The 25,256-nt window shown below is 48.5% G+C and overlaps 1 protein-coding gene across 16 annotated transcripts in view; it reads right to left on the bottom strand.

Moving 5' to 3' along the window:
- MAPT (microtubule associated protein tau) overlaps positions 1 to 25,256 on the bottom strand; it is a 53,519-nt gene that overhangs the window by 22,961 nt on the left and 5,302 nt on the right. For 14 of the 16 annotated variants that reach the window (XR_012626314.1, XR_012626315.1, XM_074849852.1 and 11 more), the window contains exons 2-5: positions 6,686 to 6,774; positions 5,221 to 5,307; positions 3,739 to 3,825; positions 2,051 to 2,116 (exon numbers count right to left, since the gene is read on the bottom strand). Coding sequence is in view for 14 of the 16 variants with exons in the window: in XM_074849852.1 (XP_074705953.1) it covers positions 2,051 to 2,116; positions 3,739 to 3,825; positions 5,221 to 5,307; positions 6,686 to 6,758 (313 nt within the window). In the remaining 2 variants the exon portion in view is untranslated. The remainder of the gene's footprint in view (positions 1 to 2,050; positions 2,117 to 3,738; positions 3,826 to 5,220; positions 5,308 to 6,685; positions 6,775 to 25,256) is intronic. The other 2 variants (XM_074849851.1, XM_074849845.1) reach the window with 1 other exon arrangement.

The raw sequence follows: 25,256 nt of genomic DNA on the forward strand, positions 1-25,256 counted from the left end.
AAATACTCTTTAGTCTTTTTGAGCACTGATCAGGAAAACTAAAGAGCCTTGATCACAGCACTTCAGTACTGAGACCTCGATTGTTGCTTTGTTAGATTCATAAACAAGATTAAAACAAGAAAAGGAGTAGTCAAGACTGACTTGGTCTTTTATCAGTGTTCTCTGCATTTTAAGAGAATAGAATGGTTACGTGAAACTACCACACAAAGACCTCTGAAATTGTGCTTTAAGAGAAATCTTAAATTGGCACCTATTGGCAGGTAATATTTGAAACGTGGCATCGAGAAACATCTTTTCTAACCACGGGGATTTGAAGGGTGTTTATGCATTAGCCAGCAGATCGTCCTGGCTCATTTCTTCTGCAAACGAACAGCATGACCATTAACGACCGCCGGCGCAGGCTGTGGACACTCAGTTGATCAGCTGTACTCCCACACTCCGGGACCCTTTGGTGGTTCTGAGGCAAACGTGCTGCACAAGGTCAAGAGCCAGCAGAATGCCAACACAGCACAAAATGTGAATCGGGAGATGCTTCTCCACCTGAGACTCCAAAGGCATTTTTAAGACGCTCCATCTTCACTGCAGAGATCATTTTTTCAAATCCCACAGCAGGAAAAATGAAAGTAGCCAGTAATGAGACATCCAAGACTCTGTGTGTATCAATAACCACATTTTCCTCCAAATCAAAGAGAACCATTAAAAGGAAGCAGCATGTTATTACAAGTCCACTTTCAGAGAAGTAAAAATTTACCTTAGAACCTAGGAATGTCACATGTAAGTCATACCAGAGCGCCAGCTAGCTCTATGTCCCCATATCTGACAGCTGAAAGATCCCAGGACAGTACAGAAAGGTTTTATTGAAAATCTGGTGAGAAACAGCAGTTAGAACCAGACTGAGCAGGGAGACAGGAGAGAGAACTTCACCGTCCTCCTGCTAACAATCTTTATTTCTTTTTTGTAGTGGTGCCACGATTTTAAATACAGAGAGTTGCTAGTCCAAGAACCACCGGACAGGCAAGCAAAGGTTTTCTTTTAATTGTAGGGAGCAGACTGCACATAACTGTGCTCATCTGTGTGCGGAAAGCAAAGACAACCCGAATTCTGCCCTGAGCTGAGAAGGCAAAGACCTATTTACTTCTTTAAAAGACACGATGTCTGTAAATGCACTAATGCAGCCATGAGGAGGAAAGACGCTGCCCAAACAGCTGGAGGAATTTATGTCTACTGCGCAGAAAACTACCTTACAAATCGGGGTTTAACGAGGATTTTAAACAGCGCACCAAATTAGCTCTATGGTCTCTTAGTGCTAGCAAGGCAGCAATATCAAAGTGAGTTTGAACCCATAAGTCTGCCCCATTGGGCACAGAATTAAGCTAGCACTGGGTGCTTTGGGAAAATCCCATCCTGAAGTTTTCCATCAAGTCTGAATGGAGCAGACTCAAGAGAGGTTTTCCAGATAGCCAGGACGTCCCTGGGTAATTTCTTGGTTCATCTGAGGACACGCACAATTAACGCTCTAAAAACACTCACGGCCCACCATGCCTGGCTTTGTCAGTCACGTTCCCCAAGACTGGGATGAGAAGAAAACACCCTTAATGTTAAAGTCAGAGCATCAGTGAGTAGGTTTGTTTTACGTTAGAAAGAGAGACAGTAATTAAACAATTCACTTATTTCACCTGTGACATGCAGGGCCCAAAACTGACTCTGTCCAATGCTGAGCAGTTCCTCCAGGCTAACTGCACATCCCGGCTCTGTTTATTACCTTTTCTAGCCTGAAGGATGCCCTGTTTTGCAACCGGACAAATAAGCACCAGGGCTTCAGCCATCTGAGAGAGAAATTTGGTGCATGAAAAGCTGCAGTTTCCTGAAATGAGTATGTTGGAACATTCAAAGCATGTATGACCCTCCCCTGTCAGGAGCAGGGAGAACTGCACAACTGCTCGTACAGTGCAGAGCATTTGCATTACAGAAGAAAATTCCCAAGCCACTAGCAACCACCTGCACGTGTGGGCAGCAATAACTGGACCCCAGTGACAGGTGATTCACTAACCTTGAGCAGCATCTCCTGCAGCGTGGTCCTCCAGGTTGGGGGTGGCTCCTACGCCCGCCTCTTCAGCTGGTCCCAGTTCAGAGAAAGAATGGGAAAAACATGATCAAAAGAAGAATTAAGTTTAAGCGTGTGTCTGGAGAATGTATTTACCTCCCTGCTGATTCTGCCCATCAGTGCTGTTTTATGAGCAGGGCAGTATCAGAAAGGAAATCAACTCATGCTGACGATGGATCTAGGCAGATCTATTCAGCCTGTGCTGTACCAGACTGGAGGAGTGTTTAACCAACCCACACATCCTGGGTGGCAGGTTAGTACAAGCTCCTTCAGGCAGAGGTGCAGAAAACAGGCTGTTAAGGAGCAGGGAAACTTCTGGATTTATACACCCCTTTTCTACCCCCACCTCGCATTTACGTTGCCAGCAGCACTCACACGAATGTCTAACTCTTACCTGAGCCCTACCTTCTTGGTGTCTACTACCCAGCTTACTGTAATGAACTCTGCCGAGGCTATCTGACACCGGTAAATCCAAGTCTGGTATAAATCTGACACTTCAAGAACACTGGTACATTAGAAAAGCACAATTTTCTTCACAGCAATGACGATTTGTCTCTGTAAGAATTTTTTCAATTTATTGTATGACTACTTTCAAACTGGCTTAATCAGTTATATATGTATGTCACAGTTCTACAATCAAACTAGGACTTTCTCTGTTTCCCCCATTTTTTCCAAAGAGTTCAGGACACACTGCTGCTCCCTGGCTCCCTGGTGCAGTCAGAGCTTGAACCAGAGACTGCGCATCCTTGCTAGCAGGCCAGCTCTGCATTTCAGCCCAGGGCTCCACCAGCAGCCTGGGGACTGGATGCAGGACAGACAATTTGGCTGCCCGAGGGAGAGTGCTGTGGGCTTGTTTCAGTGTTCAGGCACTGGCAAAAGCCCATTTCCACCCACTACCTTTTCTCAGGTCCTGCCTGATGTTTCCAGGAAAAAGCCAGTGGCTACCACGCAGGGGCCACATACTCATTTTTCACATACAGACCTGACTCTCCCAGGGGCTCCTGCCTTCTTGTACACACACAGCACTGCTGCAGCTCACTCCCTTCTTCCTCTGCCCCTGAAAGTCCTCCATCCCTCCCCAGAAAACCAGGCCCAGGTGCAGCGATTCCCCACAGAGCATCCAGACTGAATCTGCCACTTGACTTCCCCTGCATTATCCTTAAAACACGCCGGCAGCCACAGAACTGCTGCAGTGGCCTGGTTTTCACCTGCCACTTCAAAGACAACCGCATGGGCTGGGCTGAGCGAGAATGCCAGTGAGACAAGGTCCTGTGGAGACTGCCTCGCCTCGCCAGCAAAGCGGGGCTGCTGGCAGAGGGGCAGAGATGACCGGGATCTGCAGGTAAGGACTTAGCCTGGAGATGGGAGGCGAAGCCACCACAGATAGAAAGATTGTCAGATGTGGAGCTGAGAAAGAGAGAAGAAAAGGCTGCGAGTTTCCCCCAGGATGGAGAAGGTAAGAGGACAACTGTAAGCTAGGAATTATTTCTGCAGGCCGTGGAGAAGAAGGAAGCACGTATCAGGAGCAAAGCATGCCTGCGAGAGGTTTTGCAGTGTTATTTTTAAGCACTAACCAGTCCAGCTCTCTGCTCTGTCTGCATCAAGAGATGAAACTGCACCTTGGTCTCCCTCACCTGTGGTTCCTTCTGGGATCTCCCCGTGCTGTTCGACACCACCCTGATCCTCGTGGTCTCCTTCCTCCACTAAAGGTGCTGTGGCATCTGAAAAACAACGCAGCTTTCACATAGCCGTTGAGTGGCAAAACCCTGCGGAGGCCAGGACATGCCTGAAGAACTCTTTGCTCAGAAAAGCACCCGACTCCCTCCCTTGAGCCAGTGCTTGTGGAGGGAGAGAAATGAGCATGACACAGCAGGGACACCATGAGCTGTCTCCTCTGCCACACAAACCTCACATCTCCAGCGTAGTCCTTATGCAGCTGAAGGCTTTACCATAAACGCTGTCTGAGAACGCACAGCTGAAGGCAGCCACTGGTGCCTGATCTGCGTGCACAGCAATGCTATCTGCACGGGGACATCGCTGGTCTGGAGCAGGAAAGAACAGCTCCCATCGGATACCTCCATAAACCATCCGAGCACTGCGGCTGCGTCGCGCTCTGGGCAGCTCTGAGACTGACAGATACCTGGCTCCATCTACCAGAGGGATGTCTGCTTGTCATGACAGTCCCAATCTAACTGGAAAGAAGGACAATATCCCCTTCTGCACCAGCCAGGTTTTACGTACTGATTTCTTGAGCCACGTACACAGGAACAGAGCTGCTTCACAGACGAGCAGTTGGCCTACACCTCCAGTGTGACAGGGCTGGAACTGGTCAGCATCTCTGTCAACCTTTCTTTTAGATAAATTTTGCAAACTAATGCCTTTACCTGAAGTCTCCAAGAGGCAGGTATTTGGGATTAAAGCAGCCAGAGGAACACAAAAAGTGTAGTTAATTAAAATGGTGAACAAGTCTCTAGACCACTTCAGAATTAGATTCTTTCTAAAACACGGCATTCAGAGAACACTCTGGAGCAGCACTGACATGCCCTGAGTCCTACCAATACGACCTTTGTATCAGCACAGAGTTTTGTTTTATGTATAGACTCTGCCCATCTCATCATTCCAGCACGACTCATGCTGTACTAATGAACATGTAAATACGCAGGGGGCAAAACCAGAGCTATGGGGTACAGCTGACTCTGAAAGGGAACACAGCGACCAGGACGTGCTGTCAGTATCTTGGGGGAGCACAACGATGCAAACCTCTGGCCCTGGGAGCACCCAACATGGGATTGCTCCGGGCCGCGCTGAGCTAACAGGACCTTGCAGTCACTGCGTAAAAAGTCTTCAGGAAACAAACCACAAGCAACTTCCTGAACTATAATAAACACTTCACCTTTTCTTGCCTTCCAACCCACTCTCCATCTTTAAAGCTCATTATCTCTTTCTGCAGAGTGGCATACATCGCTTGCGATGAGACTAGTGAAGAGCGTTTGTCCAAAAGTGCAGACACTCCTCCTGAGCAACCCCACCAGAACACGGCACAGCGAGTCTTTCGGCAAGGTTTACCACGACCCCATCCATCATGGTTTCAAAGCAGTAAGTCAAAGAGCTCCCACCTTCCGTAGTTGGGGTGCTCTTAGCGTCAGATGTTTCAGAAACAGGCTCATCCGATCCATCATCGACTGGTATCTGAAGGGGATAGCCTGGAAAACATTCAAATACTTAGAACAAGTCCTTGGCTATGAATTATGGCCTCTGAGTCATGAACTCTGATTGCCCAGATCCACAGCAGCAAGAAACTCTAATGGGAGAGTATAAAACACCTGAACTAATAAGCAAGCAAAGCGTGAAAATGCCAACCAAAAGCACCAGTGTCATCACCAAAAGGAACAAGCAGAAACCCATCGGCAAAAGAAAAGCCCAGTGAACCGGACAGCTAGAAACAGCAAAGCATGGCACAAGCAGGAAAGGAGATCTTAGCAACGTAAGCAGAAAAGATGTACAACTTGTGAGTCACTGTTGTCCTCTCTGCCATTTCTGGAGCCATTAGCCTCCCTCCCAGAGCAGGCTGCTGAAAGCTTCCATGATGTGTTAATTCTAATCATTGCAAACCAGCAAGTCTCTGTACAGGGCTTGGGGTAGCACATTGGGCTTCTGTGCGAAGACTTGGTTGCAAAAGTCACCTTTTGGAAGAGCAGGGCAAGAGGCTCGAGTCTCCTCTCTGCAAGGAGTCTGGGCAAATAAAATAACGAGAACTGAAGAAAACGACTTGGAAAAGAAGATTCAAACTAATATAAGCAAAATCCCTGGGAACCTGTGATGTGCAAAGCTGAGGCTACACGCTGAGAGGAGCTATCAGACTGAAATGCATTACAGAACCTGGCATGAATGGATGCTATGGATTCTCTCCAGAACAGAGACAACCCACTTATCTGGTGTAAGCTGTGTCCAAAGCACCTCAAGAAAAGAAAATTAAGATGATGTTTATATGGAGCGTAGCCGGGAGCGAGTCCCACCAGGTTTGCTGGCGTTACGTGGGTTTCCAAGCTCAACTGCGGAGCATGGTGGAATGAGAAAGGAAAGGCTTCTTGAGAAATGCAGGTCTGAAATACGGGGCAAAAGACTCTTGCATGGCCCCCGCTCCCAGAGCTCTCAGTTCAGTTTCCCCCATCTCCCTGTGCGGGTGAGAAAAGCAGGCAGCAAGCAGCACCCTCGAGCCGTGTCTTCAAATAAAAGCAGTGCTGTATTTTTATAGCAAACTAAGGAGTGAACACAGAAACACACATTTGCAAAGCTTCAGCTATAAGATCGTCGCTAGTCTGGATACTAGGGGTTGTTCTGCTCTTGCTGGGCAATGATATCAAACAGCAGCATTTTCCTACGACTATGAACATCAGAGCATCTTGTGGGTACCCACTGCCCACTGGCTGCAGCCAGCCGATCCACGGTAACCTTCTGACACACATACCACCTCCTCCTGGCCGTCCCCAAGGACGCTGGCCCTGCTCTCCCCACTTAGGTCATTCTCTCAGCAGTGGGCCAGGCAGGTCCTTTCCACCATCTCCTCCTGGAGGTGCTCACCTGATGGGATGTGCTTCTCCTGGCCAGCTGCGTGATCCTCCATCATGGTGACGTCCTGACGCTGCTCCGCCATCTCTCAGCAAAGTTACCTGAAGAGGAGAGGAAAAAAAAAAAACACCCATCAGGCAAAACCTGACACAACAGGCCTTCATCTGGAGCCCAGCTGGTGCGCTCCCATCTACTGCTCCACGAGACAATTTTGGTTGGTCAGCCAATTTCCAGGAGCATTAAACATCCTCTTGCAAGCAATCAGCCCACACCAGCCAACCGTCTTTTCAGCCACTGTAAGAAGATACCTACTTTGTTCCCTTTTGACGAGCCCTGAAATCACACCACTGTGCTCAGGGAAGGTCACAGCTCAAGATACACGTTACCTATTGGATTTCATACCATGCTGAAATACTCCCTGGAGCATCTAATGCTAGTGCCTCCGAATCCACCGGGAGCATGTTTTGTCTGCAGTCATCAAATGGAGGAGGACAGCGGGAAGTGCTAACATGCCAAACTGGGATCTAAAAGGGCTGTCCCAGCCAGACACCACTCTTTGGCAGAGCTGCTCCAAGCTCTCAGCATAGGAGGTCACAGCAATTTACACTCAAAGGACAGAAAAAATTCACCTATGGGCACAAGCCAAAAGGAAAACACAGATTTTGCATAAAAGACATATAAAGGAGTAAATGTTCCTTGTGAACAAAGGGAAGGTCTAATTATTCCTGCACAAGCAAAAGCGTGTGCCAGTCACTGCATCCATCACAACAGGATATAGGCAAGTTCTGCCCAGTTGCAACATCAAAATTCCACAGGTATTTAAGGTGTCCCAAGCAAAATGACCATTCTGGTGCACGCAGGACACTGCTCAGCAACTGTTTTGTCACAGGTGACCACCAGGAGCAGCACGCTTAGTGCAGACATACTTCTGCTGCATGCTCCAAACTCTGCATCTGCCACTTCAAGAGTCCCTCAACAGAAGTGTCTGCTGGCAAGGCATGATGCTGCTGCAGGAAGGGATGCCTTCTACCCCTGTGGATACACCCAGCAGGGAAACACGGCTCTAACAATACACCGACTATCTTAAAAGCAAACCAAAAGTGCCAATCAGGGGTAAACCAGGACTCTCCAGAGATGGATTTGGACCAGGCACTCTTAGAGAAGAGGGTCTCGCTTGGCTGTGGGTCTGAGAGGGCAGCACAAGGGCTACTCAACCCTGAATCCTTCTTGCAGTGCTCAGGAAGCCAACACCACGGTGTCGAGTGAATAGGTCTGGATGCCTTAGTGGAAGTAGAAAGGTGCTAAAATTCAGAGTTATTTTTCTAATGTGCATCTATCTGCAAAAGGAAATGAAGTTGCCAACAAACATTATCTGCTTCTGTGAAGCAGGGACCGCGTTTCTCCTTATTGTCCATGCTGGTTGGACAGACATTGCTTTTAGTTGACTTCCTAATAGCTGATATAATTACAGCCATTGGCAGTGATTAATAACCAGCTATTAGTGTAATCGCACATTTTCCATGGCCGTCAGGAGCGAATGAATCCAGCAACGAAGCTCAGGTTACCAGCAGCAAGGAGGCAAACTCATGTGGATTTGTTTGCTGGCAATAAATTAACTGGATATATGGAACTACGCAAGAGAAACTCCAATGCTAGTAACCAGATCTCTCACCCAGCTTTTTTTAAGCCTTAGCAAGATGACTATGCAATTTAATTTCTGCCTTAGACAGCTACAAAGCCATTTGAGAGAACTCTACCAAGTAAGTTCGAGAACTTGCCCTGAAAGGAAATCACTCACAAAACTGGAGGTATAAAATAGGAAATAATTAAGTACCTAATTTTTGCTCCTAAAATGGTGGGCCCTAATTATTTGGACATATGGCTGCCCTCCTCCCAGAGCTCAAAGGATCATATTGATTATATCCTGGTCTCATCTGGCCGCTGCTTGATATTATTTACAGGTCTACGTAGTACTGAAATACTAAAATATAATGTTAACCTCATGTACAGGGCACAAAAGCACCTTGGGCATAAACGTGACTGTAAAATGACACACTTGTGCACGCGCGTTTGTGTGTGTGTATGCACGGAGGGTGACCTCTCTGCCCCAGACGCACACCCAGGGCTGGGTACAGCAGTTTTCCCCACGTGCTGCCCCTGTCTGTTGGTAAGAAAACATGGATGGGAGAAGTAGATCCTACTCCACTCACAACTGGTCGTCCCTAACAGCCCTCCCAGCCCAGCTCAGTTCACTAAACATCTACAGATATTAACATCTTTGCTTCCCAACTGCAGACCCAGAGGCAAACCACTCACAAATCTGGTGGCTGGATTTGAGTGAGGCTGTTTCCTTATTGTGCCTCCTTTTCTCTCTTCCTCCCACCTGTTTTTTGGAGAAGAGCAATTAGTGTCTCCTCCAATCTCCCTGAAAAGATACATTTAGTCCTTTCTTGCCTCTGGACAGGAATTTCCTGGGACACCATCCGGAGAGGACTCCCAGCCTGACAACTAGTGAGCTCGTGTACCACACCAGAGGCTCATCTCTGGCTCCACGAGCAGCACCCAACACAGCCAAAGGTGTTCCACTTTTCCTCTGAATAGAGCATTTTGCATCTGTGCAACCCTGGCACAGCAGCAGTGAGCCGTGATTCAGCAAAGGCCAGTGGATCTGCTGGCGGGCACACGGGGCCGCCTGGTCGCAGGGCTGACTGTCACCCCGTTTCCCGCTGACCTGCCAGGGCTTTTCAGCACAAAGAAATGGCCGGGTGTTTTTCAGAGAAGCTGACGATCTTGCTATCTGCCCGAGCTTTGCAAGAAGGCTTTTAACACTGTGCTGCTCAGAGCCAGGCAGAGGCAGCTCCCGTTCCCACTGAGCTCCATGCATGGCAGGATGAGGCCATCTCAGAGGTAAAGGACTGGAGGTGGACTCGGGAGGTTGTAGCCATTCATTTTTCAGAGATAAGAGAGAAAGAGCTGCCTTTTCTGTTGCAAGGAAAAAAGCACGCCCAAAAGCCACAAAGATCCATCAAAAAACCCCTCAATGGGACCCTGAGAGCACCTGAAACCTGGCTGCAGCTTACAAAACACCCTGGACACTCAGTCATTTGGACACGGCGATTCTGGGGGCTGATGCCCGGTTTGCTATGGAGAACAGAAACATCTCCCAGCAGATGAAGCACAACGTCCTCCCGCCATGTCTGCAGCACAGCAGGCAGGGAGCGGAGTCACTCTGCACCTGAGCCACTGCGTGCAGCAGTCAGTGGTGGAGAGGAACAAAAACTCCTCAAACTGGCACGAGCCAAGGGGCAGGGAGAGGGATCCAGCTCCCACACGGTTCCCACAGCATCTTGCTTTTAGCAGAAGGAATGCCCACTCAACAGATGCCTCTCTCACAACGCTGCCCCTCCCGTGTGGCTCGGGAAGCATTTCCTACAGCTTGCCCTCCGAGGCCTGCCAGGGCTGAGATTTAAACCCATTACAATAGGGCTGATGAAATTCCATCGGCACCAGATAAGCAAATAAATAACATTAAGCGCACAAAGCGATTCAATGGGTAAGTACAAGTGAGCCGCCACCACCATTATCTCTAAGCTGCAAAGCTCTCCCAGCAGAATTTGAAATACACAGGCCATATAATCATACAGTCCTATTCACCAGGAACATCGTCTATAAAGATATTTTATGCCTCTCCGATGGATGCTGAACTTCATTCTCTCCCTCTTTCTTTTTCATCCATTGTAGATGTCAGCTAAAAGCATTGCTCACTCAAAACCGTACTGATGATGCACACAGTTTTGGGACAGATCTGTCCTGTTGAAACCGAGAAGCAAAACTGAATTGCCTACATGCAAACTCCTTCTTATTCTAGAGGGAAAGTCTCAGCTTTGCTCTGGGTTTTCACTCAGGTAATAAATTCATATGACTCAAGGGAATTTAAACCTTATTAAAACGGCGTATTTTAGATTAGACTTCTTAAACAAAAATGGTCCGAAAATTGTGCATTTGAGAAACTACTTTGAATTTTGAAAACAGTCTCTTAATGATAATCCTATTTGCTTTTCTTTTGCAGCAGGGGGAGGGGAAATCCCTCTTAGGGAAAAACATAACATTAAGGGGAAAAAATATTCTAAAAACTGTAAAACCAGCCCCACCTTGACGCAATAGTTCAGTAATGAATAATTACAGCAAGGATAGCTGTGCAGAGATAAACTTTGGCAGCACCCTCTGCATGACAGATAAAGCACAAACCCTCCGAAGAATCTTATCCCTTTCCAGCAGAACTGTTCTTGTTAACCAGGGACACTATCTAAAAAGCAACAGCCTATCCCACAATTAACAGCTCCTCCAAACCTTGCATTTTTCAAACCCGCAGCCCGCCTTTTGAGAGAAAAGGCGTATTGAGCAGACATTTTGAGCTGTGCAACAAGGCACACGAGGAGGGAAGTAGGGGGGCAAAGTTTTTGTTGCCAGGAGCAGGAGAAACGGGCTGATTTCTGGCAGCGTAGGCTCAGCCCACCAGTACCTCTGGTGTTTGCTCCGTACGTGCAACCTCATTAGGGCCCTGAGCATAAATCCAGTTTGTCTGAGAGGTGATTTTAACCGGTGAGAGTCCGGCCATCTCCTGCCACCAAATGCAATTGCTTTGCCATTCACACCAGCGCTGAGATGAGATGCAGGCTGGCACGCAGCGTGTTTCACTCCCAAGCTTGGAGCTGCTTTCCCAGTGATAAAGGGTTACAAACAGAGGCCGCCAAGCCTCTGACTGGTTTGAGAGTTGAATATTGCCATCCCCACCCTCAGACCGGTGTAACCTGGAGAGGAGCAGGTATTCCAATGTGCTGTAAGCAGGGGGGGCTGGAGGTGTGTGTGGATCCATGGGCGGAGCAGAGGGAGCGCAGGGCTGGCTCCAGATGCACCCTGCCACGACCCTGTCAGCTAAGCTCAACATTGAGCAACCAGGAACAACTCTCAAGCATTTCAATAGCATTTCACAGCTGAACCGGGCCTCAGAACAGTCCCTGCAGGCCTGTGTGGTATAAAATGTTAGGGGCTAAAAGCCAAAATAGCAATTTACACCCCAAAGAGCCCAAAGCACGCAAGACCACGTATCCAGTGAGGAAAAGCCTTAAGTGAAAGGATGCAAACCTTTAATAGCCATTGACAGCACTGAAGTTTAGGTCAGGAAGTGAAAGCTATTAGCTCAAGGTCCACAACACATTTAAAGAAGAAAAAAATAATTTTCGTTTCGCAAGGATACTGAAAACAACATCACTGCTCTCACAGGAGGTCGCAGAGACCTGATAGTAAAGCCTAGCAGCTTTATGTGATGGTTCCCACACTGCCTGCAAAACCACACACTGCCTTTTGCCCAACACCACCAAGGTCTCTGTGCCAGCCCACGGCCAGCCTGACCTTGCTTCATTTGCAAGATGCAATGATCGTGAGTCAAGACACCAGAGCCACATCCCTGAGACCATCCTGCATTCATGCCCAGGAGAACTGAGAGGAATGAAAGCACTGCTCTGCTTCCACTGCCTATTCTGCAAATTTAATTTCTAAATAGCTTGTTAGGCTTGAAGGCATCAATAAAATGGCTTGGTCTGGTCTGTCGGCAGAGGCAAAAGCTACTAGAGCACAGCTGGGGTGGCACTGTTTCGAGTAAAACCAACTGCTCGATTCATGGCAACCTCCCACCCCAGCACAACCCACACACGTGAAAACTGGTCCAAACGAAACAACTGCTGCACCCTTCCTCCAAGAGGAACCGTAACAACAGCTACAAATACTATTTCATAAAGAGGGAAGGAGAACGGGGAAGGCCTATGCACACAAGAAATAAAATTAAATCAATAAATGAACAAAATACATGAGAAGTTCCCAGCTAGAACACATTTAAGCCCTGTTTATAGGGCATAACCAGCCCCCGGTGTTGGAAAGAAATGTCTCCTGTAAAGCAGCATGTTTCTCCTGCCTGGTGAGCCCTCTGCGCTGCAGACCACGAGGCTCCACACAGCCCCATTCTGGCAGTGCCAGCGAACAGGCACCCCGGACGTCTTTCTGGAGCGCAGTCAGGACACATCACCACCCACACAAAGACACAGCAGAGCCCTCATTCTGCTGCCGCTCAGGCTAACCACCAGCAAACCACGCACAAAGCCTCCAGCATTCTCCGCCTGGGAAGATTTAGATCCCAAATTAAGTCGGGCAGCCCAAAGTCTTAATCCCTTGGCAAAAGGTTTCTCCGCAATGAAAGGTAAATAAAACCAGGGCTGAAAACAACGTACCCTATTGAGAGCGGCCCAGCGGCGGAGGGGGAAGAAAGCAGATGCCGGGGACCACACAGCTGTGCTTCGGTGGCACTCAGCCTTGCGTAATCTGTGCCAGACAACATCGTTAGCACTATCACAAAGGAGCACGAAAACGCATCCCCGCAACCCTTCTGGTGCCAGGAGATGAGTGCTCCCACGATGCCCGTCCAAGGAAAGTGGGTCAGCAGCTGCACCCCACTCACCCGTGGGCCCAGCAACACGCAGGGCTACAACCGCAGCCAACGGGACACAACCCGACAGTCACCGTTTCTGAACGGCTGCGGGATTATCCCCAATCACAGAGGAAGAGGTAGAGTCTCGATCTGCAGCGATTCAAACTGCGCAGCTCCAGGGATCACGAGCCTGGGAACTAATGGCTCGATTTACATACGCACAAATCCCAAAATAAACTAGGTGTTGGCAGATCTGTTTGCGGCTGGGTGTGGGGGGTTACTAGCCACACGTTGTAAGAAAATAGAAGAAAGAGAAATTTCAGCAGAAGGCGAGTGCAATGCTTTGAGAGATACTGGCTGGATTTGCACACTCTGGTGCTCATCACTGGGTCTAACCGAGCAGCTCCATCTTTCACACTAGCCACAAAATGTCCAAGCAATCACCCAGCTCATTTCCAGACACAAGCAGAGTAAAGCCTCTTGGCTATTGTGTCTTGTGCTCAGCTGCAGCAGGGTCTTCCTTCTCTGTTATCTAATTGGTAAGGGCAGTAGCACCCACTCTTGTTACTTGAAAATGAAAATTCAACAAACATGAGCTATCTAAGTGTTACCTCTGAAAGGTGATCAAACACAAACAGGGTTTTAAAAAAAGCATCACTCCATCTGAATTACTTAATTAAAATGGAGCAACAGCCCCATGAAATAACATCAGCCTGAAAGGTTGTTCATAATTCATAAGCAACTTCCTTTTCATCTCCTTTGTGTACTTCTCCAAGTACTGTTTTTCCAAGAAGCTAACAGGGAGGAATATGGACGGTGATCTCATTAATTGCAGGCACTGCCTAATATGTGGTGAGCTGAGAAAGTACATGGAGTTTCAAGTTATCTAGTCAAGAGGCTAGAAAAACTTCCTTCAGGGTCAAAGACAGACAAATGCCTCTTAGAACAAGAGGGTGTTGCAAAAGAAATAGTCTCAAAAATTGATCTTTTTTTTTTTTTTTCTCCACATTTTTTCCACGTTATTGTTTAAGTGACTCCTTGGGGGCCTGGAACTTTTGTGACCTTTCTCTCGGGGCTGGACACCTTCCATGCAGATGTGAGATTGGTTTGGGTTCACAGCGGAACAGCTTTGAGGCACAGGAGCCTCATCACAGCAAGGATGGTCACGCTGGCTTCATGCACACCCATTTGGGATCCAAAGGTTACTGGGACCAGGCAATAAACAATCCCCACACCAGTTAAAGACGTATTACCAAGTTTGGAAAGGAGATGGGGAAAGGTGAGGGTGGTCACAGGGCAAGGAAGCCCCAAGCAATGAGATACCATGATTCTGTACAAACAAGGGAATAGAAAAGCTGCGTTCAAAGACACAAGAGCTCAGGGAACCATCAGATCTAACCTCTCCACAGCCAAGAGCTCTGCAAGCTAACTGCTGGGGGTCAGCAGCTGGCAAAGGTCTCCAGGGCACGCTCGTGGCTAGAGAAAAGCCAAAGGATACTCACGTGCTGACAAGTTCCTCAGCACTGCTGAGAATTAAAGTAACAGAATTTGCCATCCCAAATCAGCTTAGGCCCAGTTCAGCAGCTGCCTCCAAGCAGGGTGGCAATTAGGAGACCAGATTATCCAGGCACACGACTCCAGCCCATGGCCCGAGCTGCAAGAGCAGCTGGACTCGGGAGATGGGAAATGGTTTTATCTGCATCTCTCTTTTCTGCCCAAAGAAAAGGGCACCACAAATGTGGCCTCTTCCAGGAACAGGAATGTGCTGTGAGTCGTTTGAGGGAACATACACAAGTGTTTTGCAATGCAGGAATATTAACCCTAGATCTTGCATCAGTTGCTACTGACAGAAGTGCAGGGTGGTTTACCAAAGACATCTCATTATTCCCATCCTCCCTGCAAGGGAAACAGAGGTGAAAAGGCTTGTCACAGAGCAGGCTGGGGACAAACCAGAGTGGAAGCCAGGCTCCCACAGACACCACAACCCGCGTGCTCCCAGCTGCGCTGCTCTCCTTCAGGCAGGGCTCTCCGGAGCAGCACTTGAGTAGAGAAACCAGAGGAAGCTCCTGAGGGACACCACAGGGATGTAAGAGCAGCAAGGCACCTCTGCCTTCACCTCACCCCAAACCCGAGCACCTCCATGTCAACCTGCAGCATCTACTAGTGCTATTAGTATCCTCCTTCCTTGATCTTCTTACCTTTCTTACCTTTCTTTTTCACTTTTGTCTGGCTTATCTGACCAAGTCAAAACCAGCCTTTTGCAGCATCACTGTAGCAGGCCTCCCTGTCCCAGCCTTCTCTTACAGGAGGGTGTTTAAGGGCGACCACTGCCCAGGGAGGTGTCAGCACTTCAGATCACCCTTCTCATTCCACACTATGACGCGAAGAGCAGGCTGTCTCTAAATCCACTAACTTTAGCTAGATTAAAGCTCTGATCAGAGGGGCTTACACAGCATCAGAAAAGGAAGCAACAGTAGTTTTAAAGCTTGCCCTATCTGTTCAGCAGGCTCTTTGTGAATAGAAGGAAGAGAAGCTTCTTTGGCAGGGATTTACTAGGCTACCTTTGGATTTCTTCCCAACCCCCCGCTAGAGTATCTTGCAGCCGTGCATTTCACAGAGCCGTGAGATGGTTTCCGGGTGGATAAAATCTTCCTCCACCAAAATCCTGCTCGCTTGGGAAGCCCTTAAGCAGTTGAACATGTAGAGCGGATCAAAGAGAAGGCAGGAGATCTTATTTACCAGCTAATTCTCTTTGACTCTTCCTATCCCAGGCTCAGCCCAACCCGCTGGAAATCAGAGCATCTTCCCTGCTGCTGCAGGTTTTAAGGTGGGCTCACGAGCATTCAGGCTTGTACCAGTCATTATTCACTTAATAGAAAATGGTGGAAGCCTAGTACTTCCTCTGCACTGCCTTTCAAAGGCTGCGCTGCATGCCAAGATGTGGCTGAACTGCTGTGCACGGCAAAGTCCTCGGACAGACTCACGGGTTGCCGGGAGGAGCTGCTGCCCCAGCCTGCCTGCTGCCACCAAAGAGCAGCAGGGAAGGCAACACGAGTCAGTGTGTTCTTAGCTGTTACCTTCCAGCAACAGCAGAAAAGTCATGTTTATGTGTGCCTGGGTGGGGAGAGGGAAAAGAGGAAAGAAAAGCTCCCAAAAACGCTGCTGGAGTCTTAATGAATTAGGACAGTTGACGGCACAACAGCGTTCTGCCCCATCAAAAGTCTCCTTTACTTTGGCTGGCAAATTACATCACGAGGAAGAAGAAGGTGCTTTCCCGAGAGATTGTGCTGCCTGAAGAAAGAAAATCAGACATCCATCCCCACTAACTGACGGCTGCCACACTCCTCTCTGTCACTCACGTGGAATGATTATAAAGGATGTTCCCATGATAAGCAGCTGAGGAAGGTCCCTTTCACACAGCAGTCAGTGGTAAAAGGAGCCTGGCAGGGCTCATCTGGTCTGTGAACACTTGCAATCTACCACAAGCAGGACTATTAGCGTGGCCAGCAGTTTCTCATGGTTATCACAATTTTCTTCATTAATATGAGGTCAGAAACAAACTGACAGGACTTATTTCATGCTCCAGTGGGTACCACAACACATCCCAGGGCAGGGAAAGGCCGACAGACACAGAATCACCCCCATTTCCCTGAACACAGCCAATTTGGGAGGACGCTGAGCACCATCACACCCTTCTTGGGTTCTTGGCCAGAGCTTCTAAAAGGCAATCCAGACAATTGAAGAGCTGAGAAATACCCCAAAACTTGCTCTTCATCAGCCAGCCAGACACCAAACACCCTCAAACAAACAGGAGGGTGAAAATACCCACGCTGGCTGACGAGACAGTGTGGAGCTGAGCTCTCAGCCGGGTGCTCCCTCCACCTAGCAGGCGTGCAACTGATCAACCGAAGAGCCAGATAAAGGTGTTTCTAGCAGGTTAGTGAACAGCGACTCCTTGAAAGCAGCTCTGCTGTTCATCTTCACGCAAGCTCTCCAGCACCGTCTCCATTTTACAACCTACTGCTTTGCAGCAGAGCCGTGTGCTGTAGGACCCAGCAGAGACGACTGCCAGCACGAGAACCAAAGCTCTGCTATTTCCTTTCTCCGCAGGCTTTTGTAGTGGCACACGTACAGCAGCATCCATTTGGTGCACCAGAGCCACGGGCTAGAGAAATGTCGGAAACCTGGTTTGAACATGGGATCAAATACAAGCCCTGAACCATCTGCAGAGCGCACACACCATCGGTAAGCTCTGCACTGAAGAGTTTAAGCTCGATGGTCTGCATTTAAGTGCAAAAATTGCAGAGTCCACTGCAAGGAGAGAAACCTGCTGCAATACTCAGCCACCTTCCTGCCAGCCCCATGAATCTTTTCTTTCTTTGCTGCAGGAGAAAACAGCCACCTTTGCTGCGGTGCACAGAGCCAGGGCCCCCAGGGACACGCAGGCAGGATTAAGCCTTCCTGTGCTGGGAAGGGCCACATCCTGCACTTTCCAGGAGCTGCTCTAGGCAGCTGGCCTCAGTGCAAGCAGTGAGCAGGCTGCACACCAGCTTCCTTCCCCTACCTCTCTGTGTGCAAAGGCAGATGAGGCTGCTGCGGTTGGTGCTAGGCTCGAATGATGCTGACACTGAGAACACACCAACATGCAACCAGAAACCTCATAAATTAAGAGAATTTTATGAAGAAAATTTCATTTACACCTGTAAATGGACTTGAAGAACTGGATACTTGCTATCACCTTCCACCTCAACCAAGATGGCAACGTGTACAGCACCCCAGGAAGGGCCCAAAATACACAGCGAAAAAAAGTAGATACCTTGGCCTCAGAGCAGCAATGTTTTGATCATGGAAAGATCCAAAGAGCAAGGCCCCTACCTCAAAACTGGGCAGAGCAAGGCTGAAATTCAACAAGCCAGGCTCAGATCACACTGCTTGGTCCTTACTCCCCTACACCATCAGCACTGCTCCAACAGCCCACGGGGAGGTGGTTCAAGGCACTAAACCAGCAGAAGCTGAACCCCTCACAAGCAGAAGTTGTGTGTGACAGTAGTGCTATGGGTCATCTCACTCCGGCTTTGGAGCACCAGCGTAGCAGAGGGGTAAGGCATGGGAGGCCAGCACCAGGCCAGCACCAGCTGCCATCCAGCTACACCTTGAGCCCCTCCAGGTTTTGCCTCCGGCTTGAAAAAGACGCTGTCAAGACACACGGCATGTGTTTATTGCTTACTTTGATCTCAGCTGCTCCTCTTTCTTTGATTTCACAGTGCTGACAACATTTGCTGCACCCTGACAGAACAGCCTATGCAGAAGTTCTGTGGCAGCATTGAATATTCACAGTAATGAAGATATTAAATATAAAAGATTCTTCATGCCACAGCTTTAGCCTACAAAGGCAAGCGATCCTAGTTAAGAGTGGATGTGGCAGAACCAGGAAAGTGCTGTGGACACTGATAATTGCAAGAGATTTTCTCAGGGCAAGGAGAACATTCACAGTATCTTCTTGGATTGGGCCTTCATTTCTTAAGTTATTTTGAGCTGTTTCAACACATGGATAGAAATTAAAACGATGACAACAGCACCATCTGCTCCAGCTAGTGCCACACCACCATGGCTGGCATCGCTCTTGCAGCGACAGAAAGCCTGTCCTAGGGAAGAAGCCAAGTCAGGTGAGTTTTCCCAGGGAACACTATTTTACTCCTACAGGATCCAAGTCTGCAGAGCTCCTGGCTGCAAAGATTGAAGATGCAGAAGCAGTCTAAAGCGCGGTACAGCGGAGAGGCTTCCAGTAGTGCCACAAGGAACAGGCAGGGAACGGAGAGGGTGTGCAGGCAGTCGGGCTGAGCAGCGATGCTCACTGCCCTCCGCAGTGGCCAGAAGCCCAGGGTAAGCACCTCAAGCACACACGTGCAGTAACAGGCATTGCCAGCTTGCCTGAAAAACCCCAGTTTACCACTGCAGTGGCCACACAGGTCTCTACGCACTCTGGTGACAAACCACCACCGCGTGGTTTGCCCACAGTGCTTATTTCACCAAGCCATTACTTTTAGCCACTTGATACCCACACTGGGCACCAAATACCCTTTGGCGCCACAGCGTCCAGTTCCAGCATCCCAAAGATGACTGACGGCACTGGAACGCAGCAGGATGCCTTATCAGGACAGTCTCTCTATAAATACAGGGGAAGGAAAGAGTCATTCGTTCCTGACACACTGGTTTCTTAGCCAAGAAACAAACACAGCAGATCTCACAAGCTGTGAAGGCTTTAGCAGGACTTGTCCTCACCCCAGCAGTCACTACGCAACCAGACAGGGCTTGTAGAAGGCAATTTTAGCCTCTGGCTCGCTTTTCTGCATTATTTTTGCTTTTCATGACTAAGAGACACTTCAGATGAGGTCAAAAGTCAGAGTGTGTTTCCTGAATGTCTTTTTTTAAGGCCAAAAGACACAAACAATAGGACATTCATCAAGCATTTCTGCTACACTTACATCTCCCTTGTCACATTATTGCACAACAGCAGAAAACACACTGTTCCCTTAAAATGTTCACAACAGTATTTATTAAAAACTAAAAGCAGCACTTTTTTATTAAATCTGTATCAGAAGGGGCGGTAAGAAGATAAATGCGGGAAAAAAATCCTAATCTGGAGGAGCTCAAGAAAAAAAATAAAAAACAACACATGAGCAGGAGAGCACAGCCCAGGGATGAGTGCACCATTCAACTCCTGACAGGAAGGACTGGGACATGCCAACCAAGCTGGGGAGCGATGGGGAAACGGGTGGGCAGCCCAGCAGGCTGCCACCTCACCGAGAACTGGGAAGCTGTGGCCCCAGTCCCAGGGAGCGGCTGATCGGACTGCGCAGGGGCTGCCACTGCTCAGCCAAGGGTGCTGGTGCCTGTTTTAGCTCCCAGTTTCACACACCATGTCACAAACGGCAAGTGAGAGGTGCGGTGGGAGACGGTAGTGTCTCCTGATACCCAGCACAAGTTAACAGAATTTGAGAGCCAGAGATCTTGTTTCTAAAACAGTAAAAACCCAACAGAAGCTCCATTTGTACCTTTATTTTTCATAACGAGGGAGCACAGTTTGAACCATGCTGAGGGACAAGACAAACAAGGATTTTTAAGTAAGGATAAACAGCAAATAAAAACCTTTATACACAAAACACATCCCTACTGAGCACTCGGATGTCTCTCTCCAGCTGGTCTTCGCCCAGTTTGGGTCACTCGGGATGACAATCAGGTAGCAATCTGTCTTGCCTTGATTCTAGTTTTATCGAGCCAATGAGCAGATTTGCAACAAAAGCAGATGCAGGCAGCGTGAATAGTGACAATCCACACGGGAACCCAGGCCATAAATTCAGCCAAAGATTTGTAAAACCATTATTTCCCCTCCCAACCCAAAGGCTAAAGGAGGAGCAAGTTTAAAAAAAAAAAAAAATTAAATCAGAATCCATGAGCATTTCATCCTCCCCAGGAATCAGGCGGAAGCCCAGCTGGTGCCATCTTCCTTTCCACAAGGATGAAGAGTAGAAATTGTCCATATTTAAGACTGCCCCAAGTCTAGGAATTCAGGCTCAATCTTCCCCAGTACATTTGTTAAAAATAAATGAGGTGCAATCAGTCTCCTCAGGGATTTTGTCCCCTTTCAGCTCTAAATGCAGCTCTGCTGTCACACATATGATATGTATAAAAGGACAGCCTGCTTCAGAGCCTTACTTCTTGCTTAAAATAATATTGCTCCTGGTCTCGGGTTACGAGAGATCCATTCACGTTCGGTAAGGGCACAGGCTCTCTCTAAATCACTAATACAAAAGCTGGAATAAACAGGGTTGCTGGTATTTCAGTAGTGCTTCTTTTTATTGCAGTGCATGAATAGACAGACTATTTGGAGAGGCTCTGACCACACCTAGAGCCACAGCGCTTTGTCATTCCGTTCCGAGGGAGGCAGAGAGCAGCCGGTGGGAGACGCTGGCTTCTGTTCTCACACTGACATGAGGCAGCAAAGCAAATCCCACCGCAGCCCCACACCTTTACCCACCTTACAGAACTGCCCGTTTTCAGAGATGGGAAGCGTTCAGAGCACTTCTCTCTCTGCAGACTACAGGACTTCAGTACCTAGTGATCCTTTCTCAGTTCCAAAACCCGTTTTACATACCCTGATCCCCCTTCAGCATCACTCAGGTATGCCCAGCTCCCTCTTGCTAACGAGGACTTTCTAGTATTTCACCCAGGCCATTTCAAGCTATTTTGCCACGAGCACTGGTAAGGTGCTTTTTATCTGCACACAAACACTGCTACAACCACAGTACAGGATTCTCCACTTAAGAACTTAAGCACCAAGAGGCTGTGGATGTTGATAGAGCAAACAAACCCATGGAGTCAAAAACCCCTCCATAAGGGGAGTACCTGAGCAACAGTAACTAATGAAATACGCTTTGGAGCTGAGCACGGACCTCAGACAGCCGTGACAATAAACCCTATTATTAGACACAATAAAAGCAGTGACATATTTGAGAGATTAAGCATTAATAAGTGCCTTCACATTAAACAGCATTCATTACTCTCTTCCTCTCTCGCCTGGAGGAACCTGGGGGGAAGGGAGGAGCTGGCAAGGTAATTCAGCTAACACTAAAATAGGAGAAAGGCAAAACTCACACAAAGTAGGCTACGAAGCCAAAAAATAAGGATGCACTGATGACAGCTCAGCAGTGCTGCAAATGAGAGATTCCCAGTGCTGGAAGCCTAGTACATGTGCAGGGAGCTGGGCTCCATCTTGCTCTCGGCAAGTCCAGTTGCCAAGCTCTGGCCAAAGGCAAGGGCCAGGCAAGCACCGGCTGCCTCAGTGAAGAGGCTCCCAGGAGCCCTGCAGAAGAACGTGGATCTGCTGGGCAAGATTTAGAATGGAAGGGAAAGAGGTCAGGAACAGGGAAGTTTGATGAGAAAGGAAAGGAGGCAGGACAGCACGGCCACGTGTGCACACGGTGCTTGGATCTGGCCCAAGATGCACACACTGCTCGGGTAGACTCCTTTCTCCAGCTCACAGTTGCCCTTTTTGCAGATCGTTTGTCCACCCCTGCAACCCCTGCGAGTTTCCTCTTCGCAAGCCTCAGAGTCCCTCCCTCTGTCGCAGGGCAGGTCCAATACCCTCATTTTAGTCCCATCCTTTCTGAATCTGTTCCATTTACCAATGGGCAGTGACTACAAGCAACACTGCAGCTCAAGCAATAGATCTTTAGCTGGACTTTTTACCTGCTTTCCTTTTTGCCCCCAACAGCAACATTTATTATTTCTGCTTATATATGCCTGCCAGGCTCTCCATTATTACACCAGAAGATGCCAAGGGAAAAGCATGTAGTTTTCTGTCCAATTTGGAGATGTCCATTGTTAAAAGCTACTTCTACAAACCCCTCCAGCTAGCTCCAGGGCAGCAGCATTTGTCATGCTGATGAGGCAGCAGGTAAAACCACATATAAAGAAGTAACTTCAGAGGGCAGAATTTGCTTAGGGTAAAGTCTGCCCTTGAATTCAGAGTAAGTGGGAGCTAAAAATGAACCACAAGCGGCAATTCTGACTTCAGACGAAATCCCAGCTTTGGGCTCACTAACACCTGATGTGACACCACAAGCTACAGCTACCAGCAGAGAGCACGTGAAGCTCCACTTCTGTAGCACAACCACACAAGCTCCATCACAGGTCTTGCCTTAAACCACAAAGGTAATTCAGTCCCAGTAACTTCTTACCCCATCACATCCAGCATCTGCAGTGGGAGGGTAATAAAATACTCAGCACCTGCATGGAGCTAGTCAGCACTTCATACGAGGTGGGTCAGCATTAGCGAAGGAACATGAGCCACATTGACAAATCTTAGGTTTCCTTTACTTCTGACCATACCAAAGGGAAGTACACTCTCAGATAAAAGTTGCATTTTTATCCAGAGACTCCTCTTGCCAGCCTGCACTGACACACAACCCTGAGAGTTCACAAAAGGCTAGAAGCTACAAACCAACCTCCGGGAAGCTCATCCTGCTGGATCATCCCTTCTCTTGGGACGGTCTCTCCCAGCACACCCCTTCTGTCATCGCTGTGTCCTCAACCTAACCCCACAATGAACACACTCACCTTGAGCCCTGCAAGCCAGGACAGGAACATTTTATCACCTATAAGCCCAGTGCAAGCAAGTTTTCAGCCCAGACACACAGTTCCGACACTGTCATGCAGAAATGCTGTTGGTCACCACTCCTAAAGCCCCCCACTCCCACACCTCTGGCCATTGAGGTCCAACAGCCCCTTCCCAGGACAGGGATGAGATAGCATGCACATATCCCCTCAGCCAGCTTTACTCCATTTCTTTGGCCCTCTTCTTGTCCCCATTCCACTCGCATCTTGCTGCACCTCAGCCTGATGAGAGCTCACACGATCCCTGTGCTCACCACCTACCGCTGGTGAATAATCCCCTCCACCCTCTGTCAAAGACTCGCCCCGCTACCTGGACATATAAAGCCACAGTAGCCAGCCAAAAAAAAAAACCACTGCTTGCCCATCAGTTTGCCTCTCATCTTGACTGTGACAGACTGCTCTGACCTCAACTCAACTGAGAACGTGCACAGCTGGCCAGATGTGTTCCCTGCACCAGGAAGCTCACATGAAGTGACATTTGAGAGAAAGAAGGAGCAGAAATGCTTCCGAGCAAGACAGACACACACCTTTGTGGTACAACCAAGCCAGCGCACCCAGGATCTAAGTCGACCTTTGATCAAATAAAAGATTAAATGCTTCTTAGGCAGGGAAGTATTTCACCACTCTGAACATCCCCCTACTTCTCCAGTTTCAACTTCAAAAGGGCATCCCAGCAAACACTTCTTTCCAATGTATGGGAGACAGTTGATTTATCTCTAAAACAGATCTCCAGGCCAGCACACACATGCACGTTGCTGAGCCGGACGTGTTCAAAGATCATGGGAGAGGCTTCTTTAGATTTTTTGAGCCATTTACAAACACATCAAGGAATTTCATTCTGCAGCAAGTGACTTGACACACTGAAGAAATCCATCTGAAATTACATCAGGCACTTCCAGGCAGACAGCCTGGGATGGGAGCTGATGGGGAGCCACAAAGTGAAACGCTGACAAGTGCCAGAAAGCCCGGCAACTCTGTACCACAGGACGTTCAAAGTCACACACACACTATTCAAAACCATGAACATGAGTAGTTTCACCACCTTTCTTGTAAGTGCTTAAGTTTTTCCATCAAGAACAGAGGTTAATACGGCCTTTCTTCCTATGGACTTGTATAACCTGTCTCTTCAGACTGCACATCATTCCGCAATAACCCCCATCAGCCTTCATCCTTCCCATGGGCCTTAGAGCATCAGCACAGGCAGCCAAGCCACAGCTCCTGTGGAGCACACACACACTGCCCAGCCAAACAGGACAGGTCCGGGACAAAATCCACCCACCTTCCCAGGGCACTAATGGTGCAATCCCACTAACCACTCTGAAGCAATTCAAGAGTCTAGAGGGAGGGCACAGACACAAAGATGGACAGACAGTGATACCGGATCTGCTCTAGGAAGAGAGGTCAGGGCAGGTACAGCGGGGAGGCTGCAAAGATGGAAATAATTAGCCCAACTGCAGCGATAATCCTTTTAGCTTAACAGAAGGTATCCCCTGGCGCTTCCCTTTCCTTGGATATTTAAAGAAAAGAAACTAAAACCAGGAGCCACGCCACATGTAATGACTGCCTTTACTAATCGGACTGCTTGGAAGGGAAAGGGAAAAATCAGTGGATTGATTTCCGAGGAGCACGAAGGGCTCATTAGACTTGCAAAGAAAATCCACTCAAGTCTAAAGGCACAGATACAACTCCTCCAGGCTCCAGCGTAAACTGCATATGCTTTCCACAGGCACTTTAAAAACCAGCCTACAACCGGCAGATTTCAGTGCGAAACAAAGCTCCAACTCGCAGATGGAGGAGATCCATCCTGCTGCAAAGAAGATCCAGAGATTTGGTTCAGTCCCTCACAGCAGAGCTGTGCCCACCTTAAAAACCTCACAAGGGGTTGCCTAAAGGGCCACAAGTCTCTGCTATATCCACCACATCCTG

This window comes from Strix aluco, chromosome 24, assembly GCF_031877795.1.
Source record: "Strix aluco isolate bStrAlu1 chromosome 24, bStrAlu1.hap1, whole genome shotgun sequence".
Classification (NCBI taxonomy): Eukaryota; Metazoa; Chordata; class Aves; order Strigiformes; family Strigidae; genus Strix; species Strix aluco.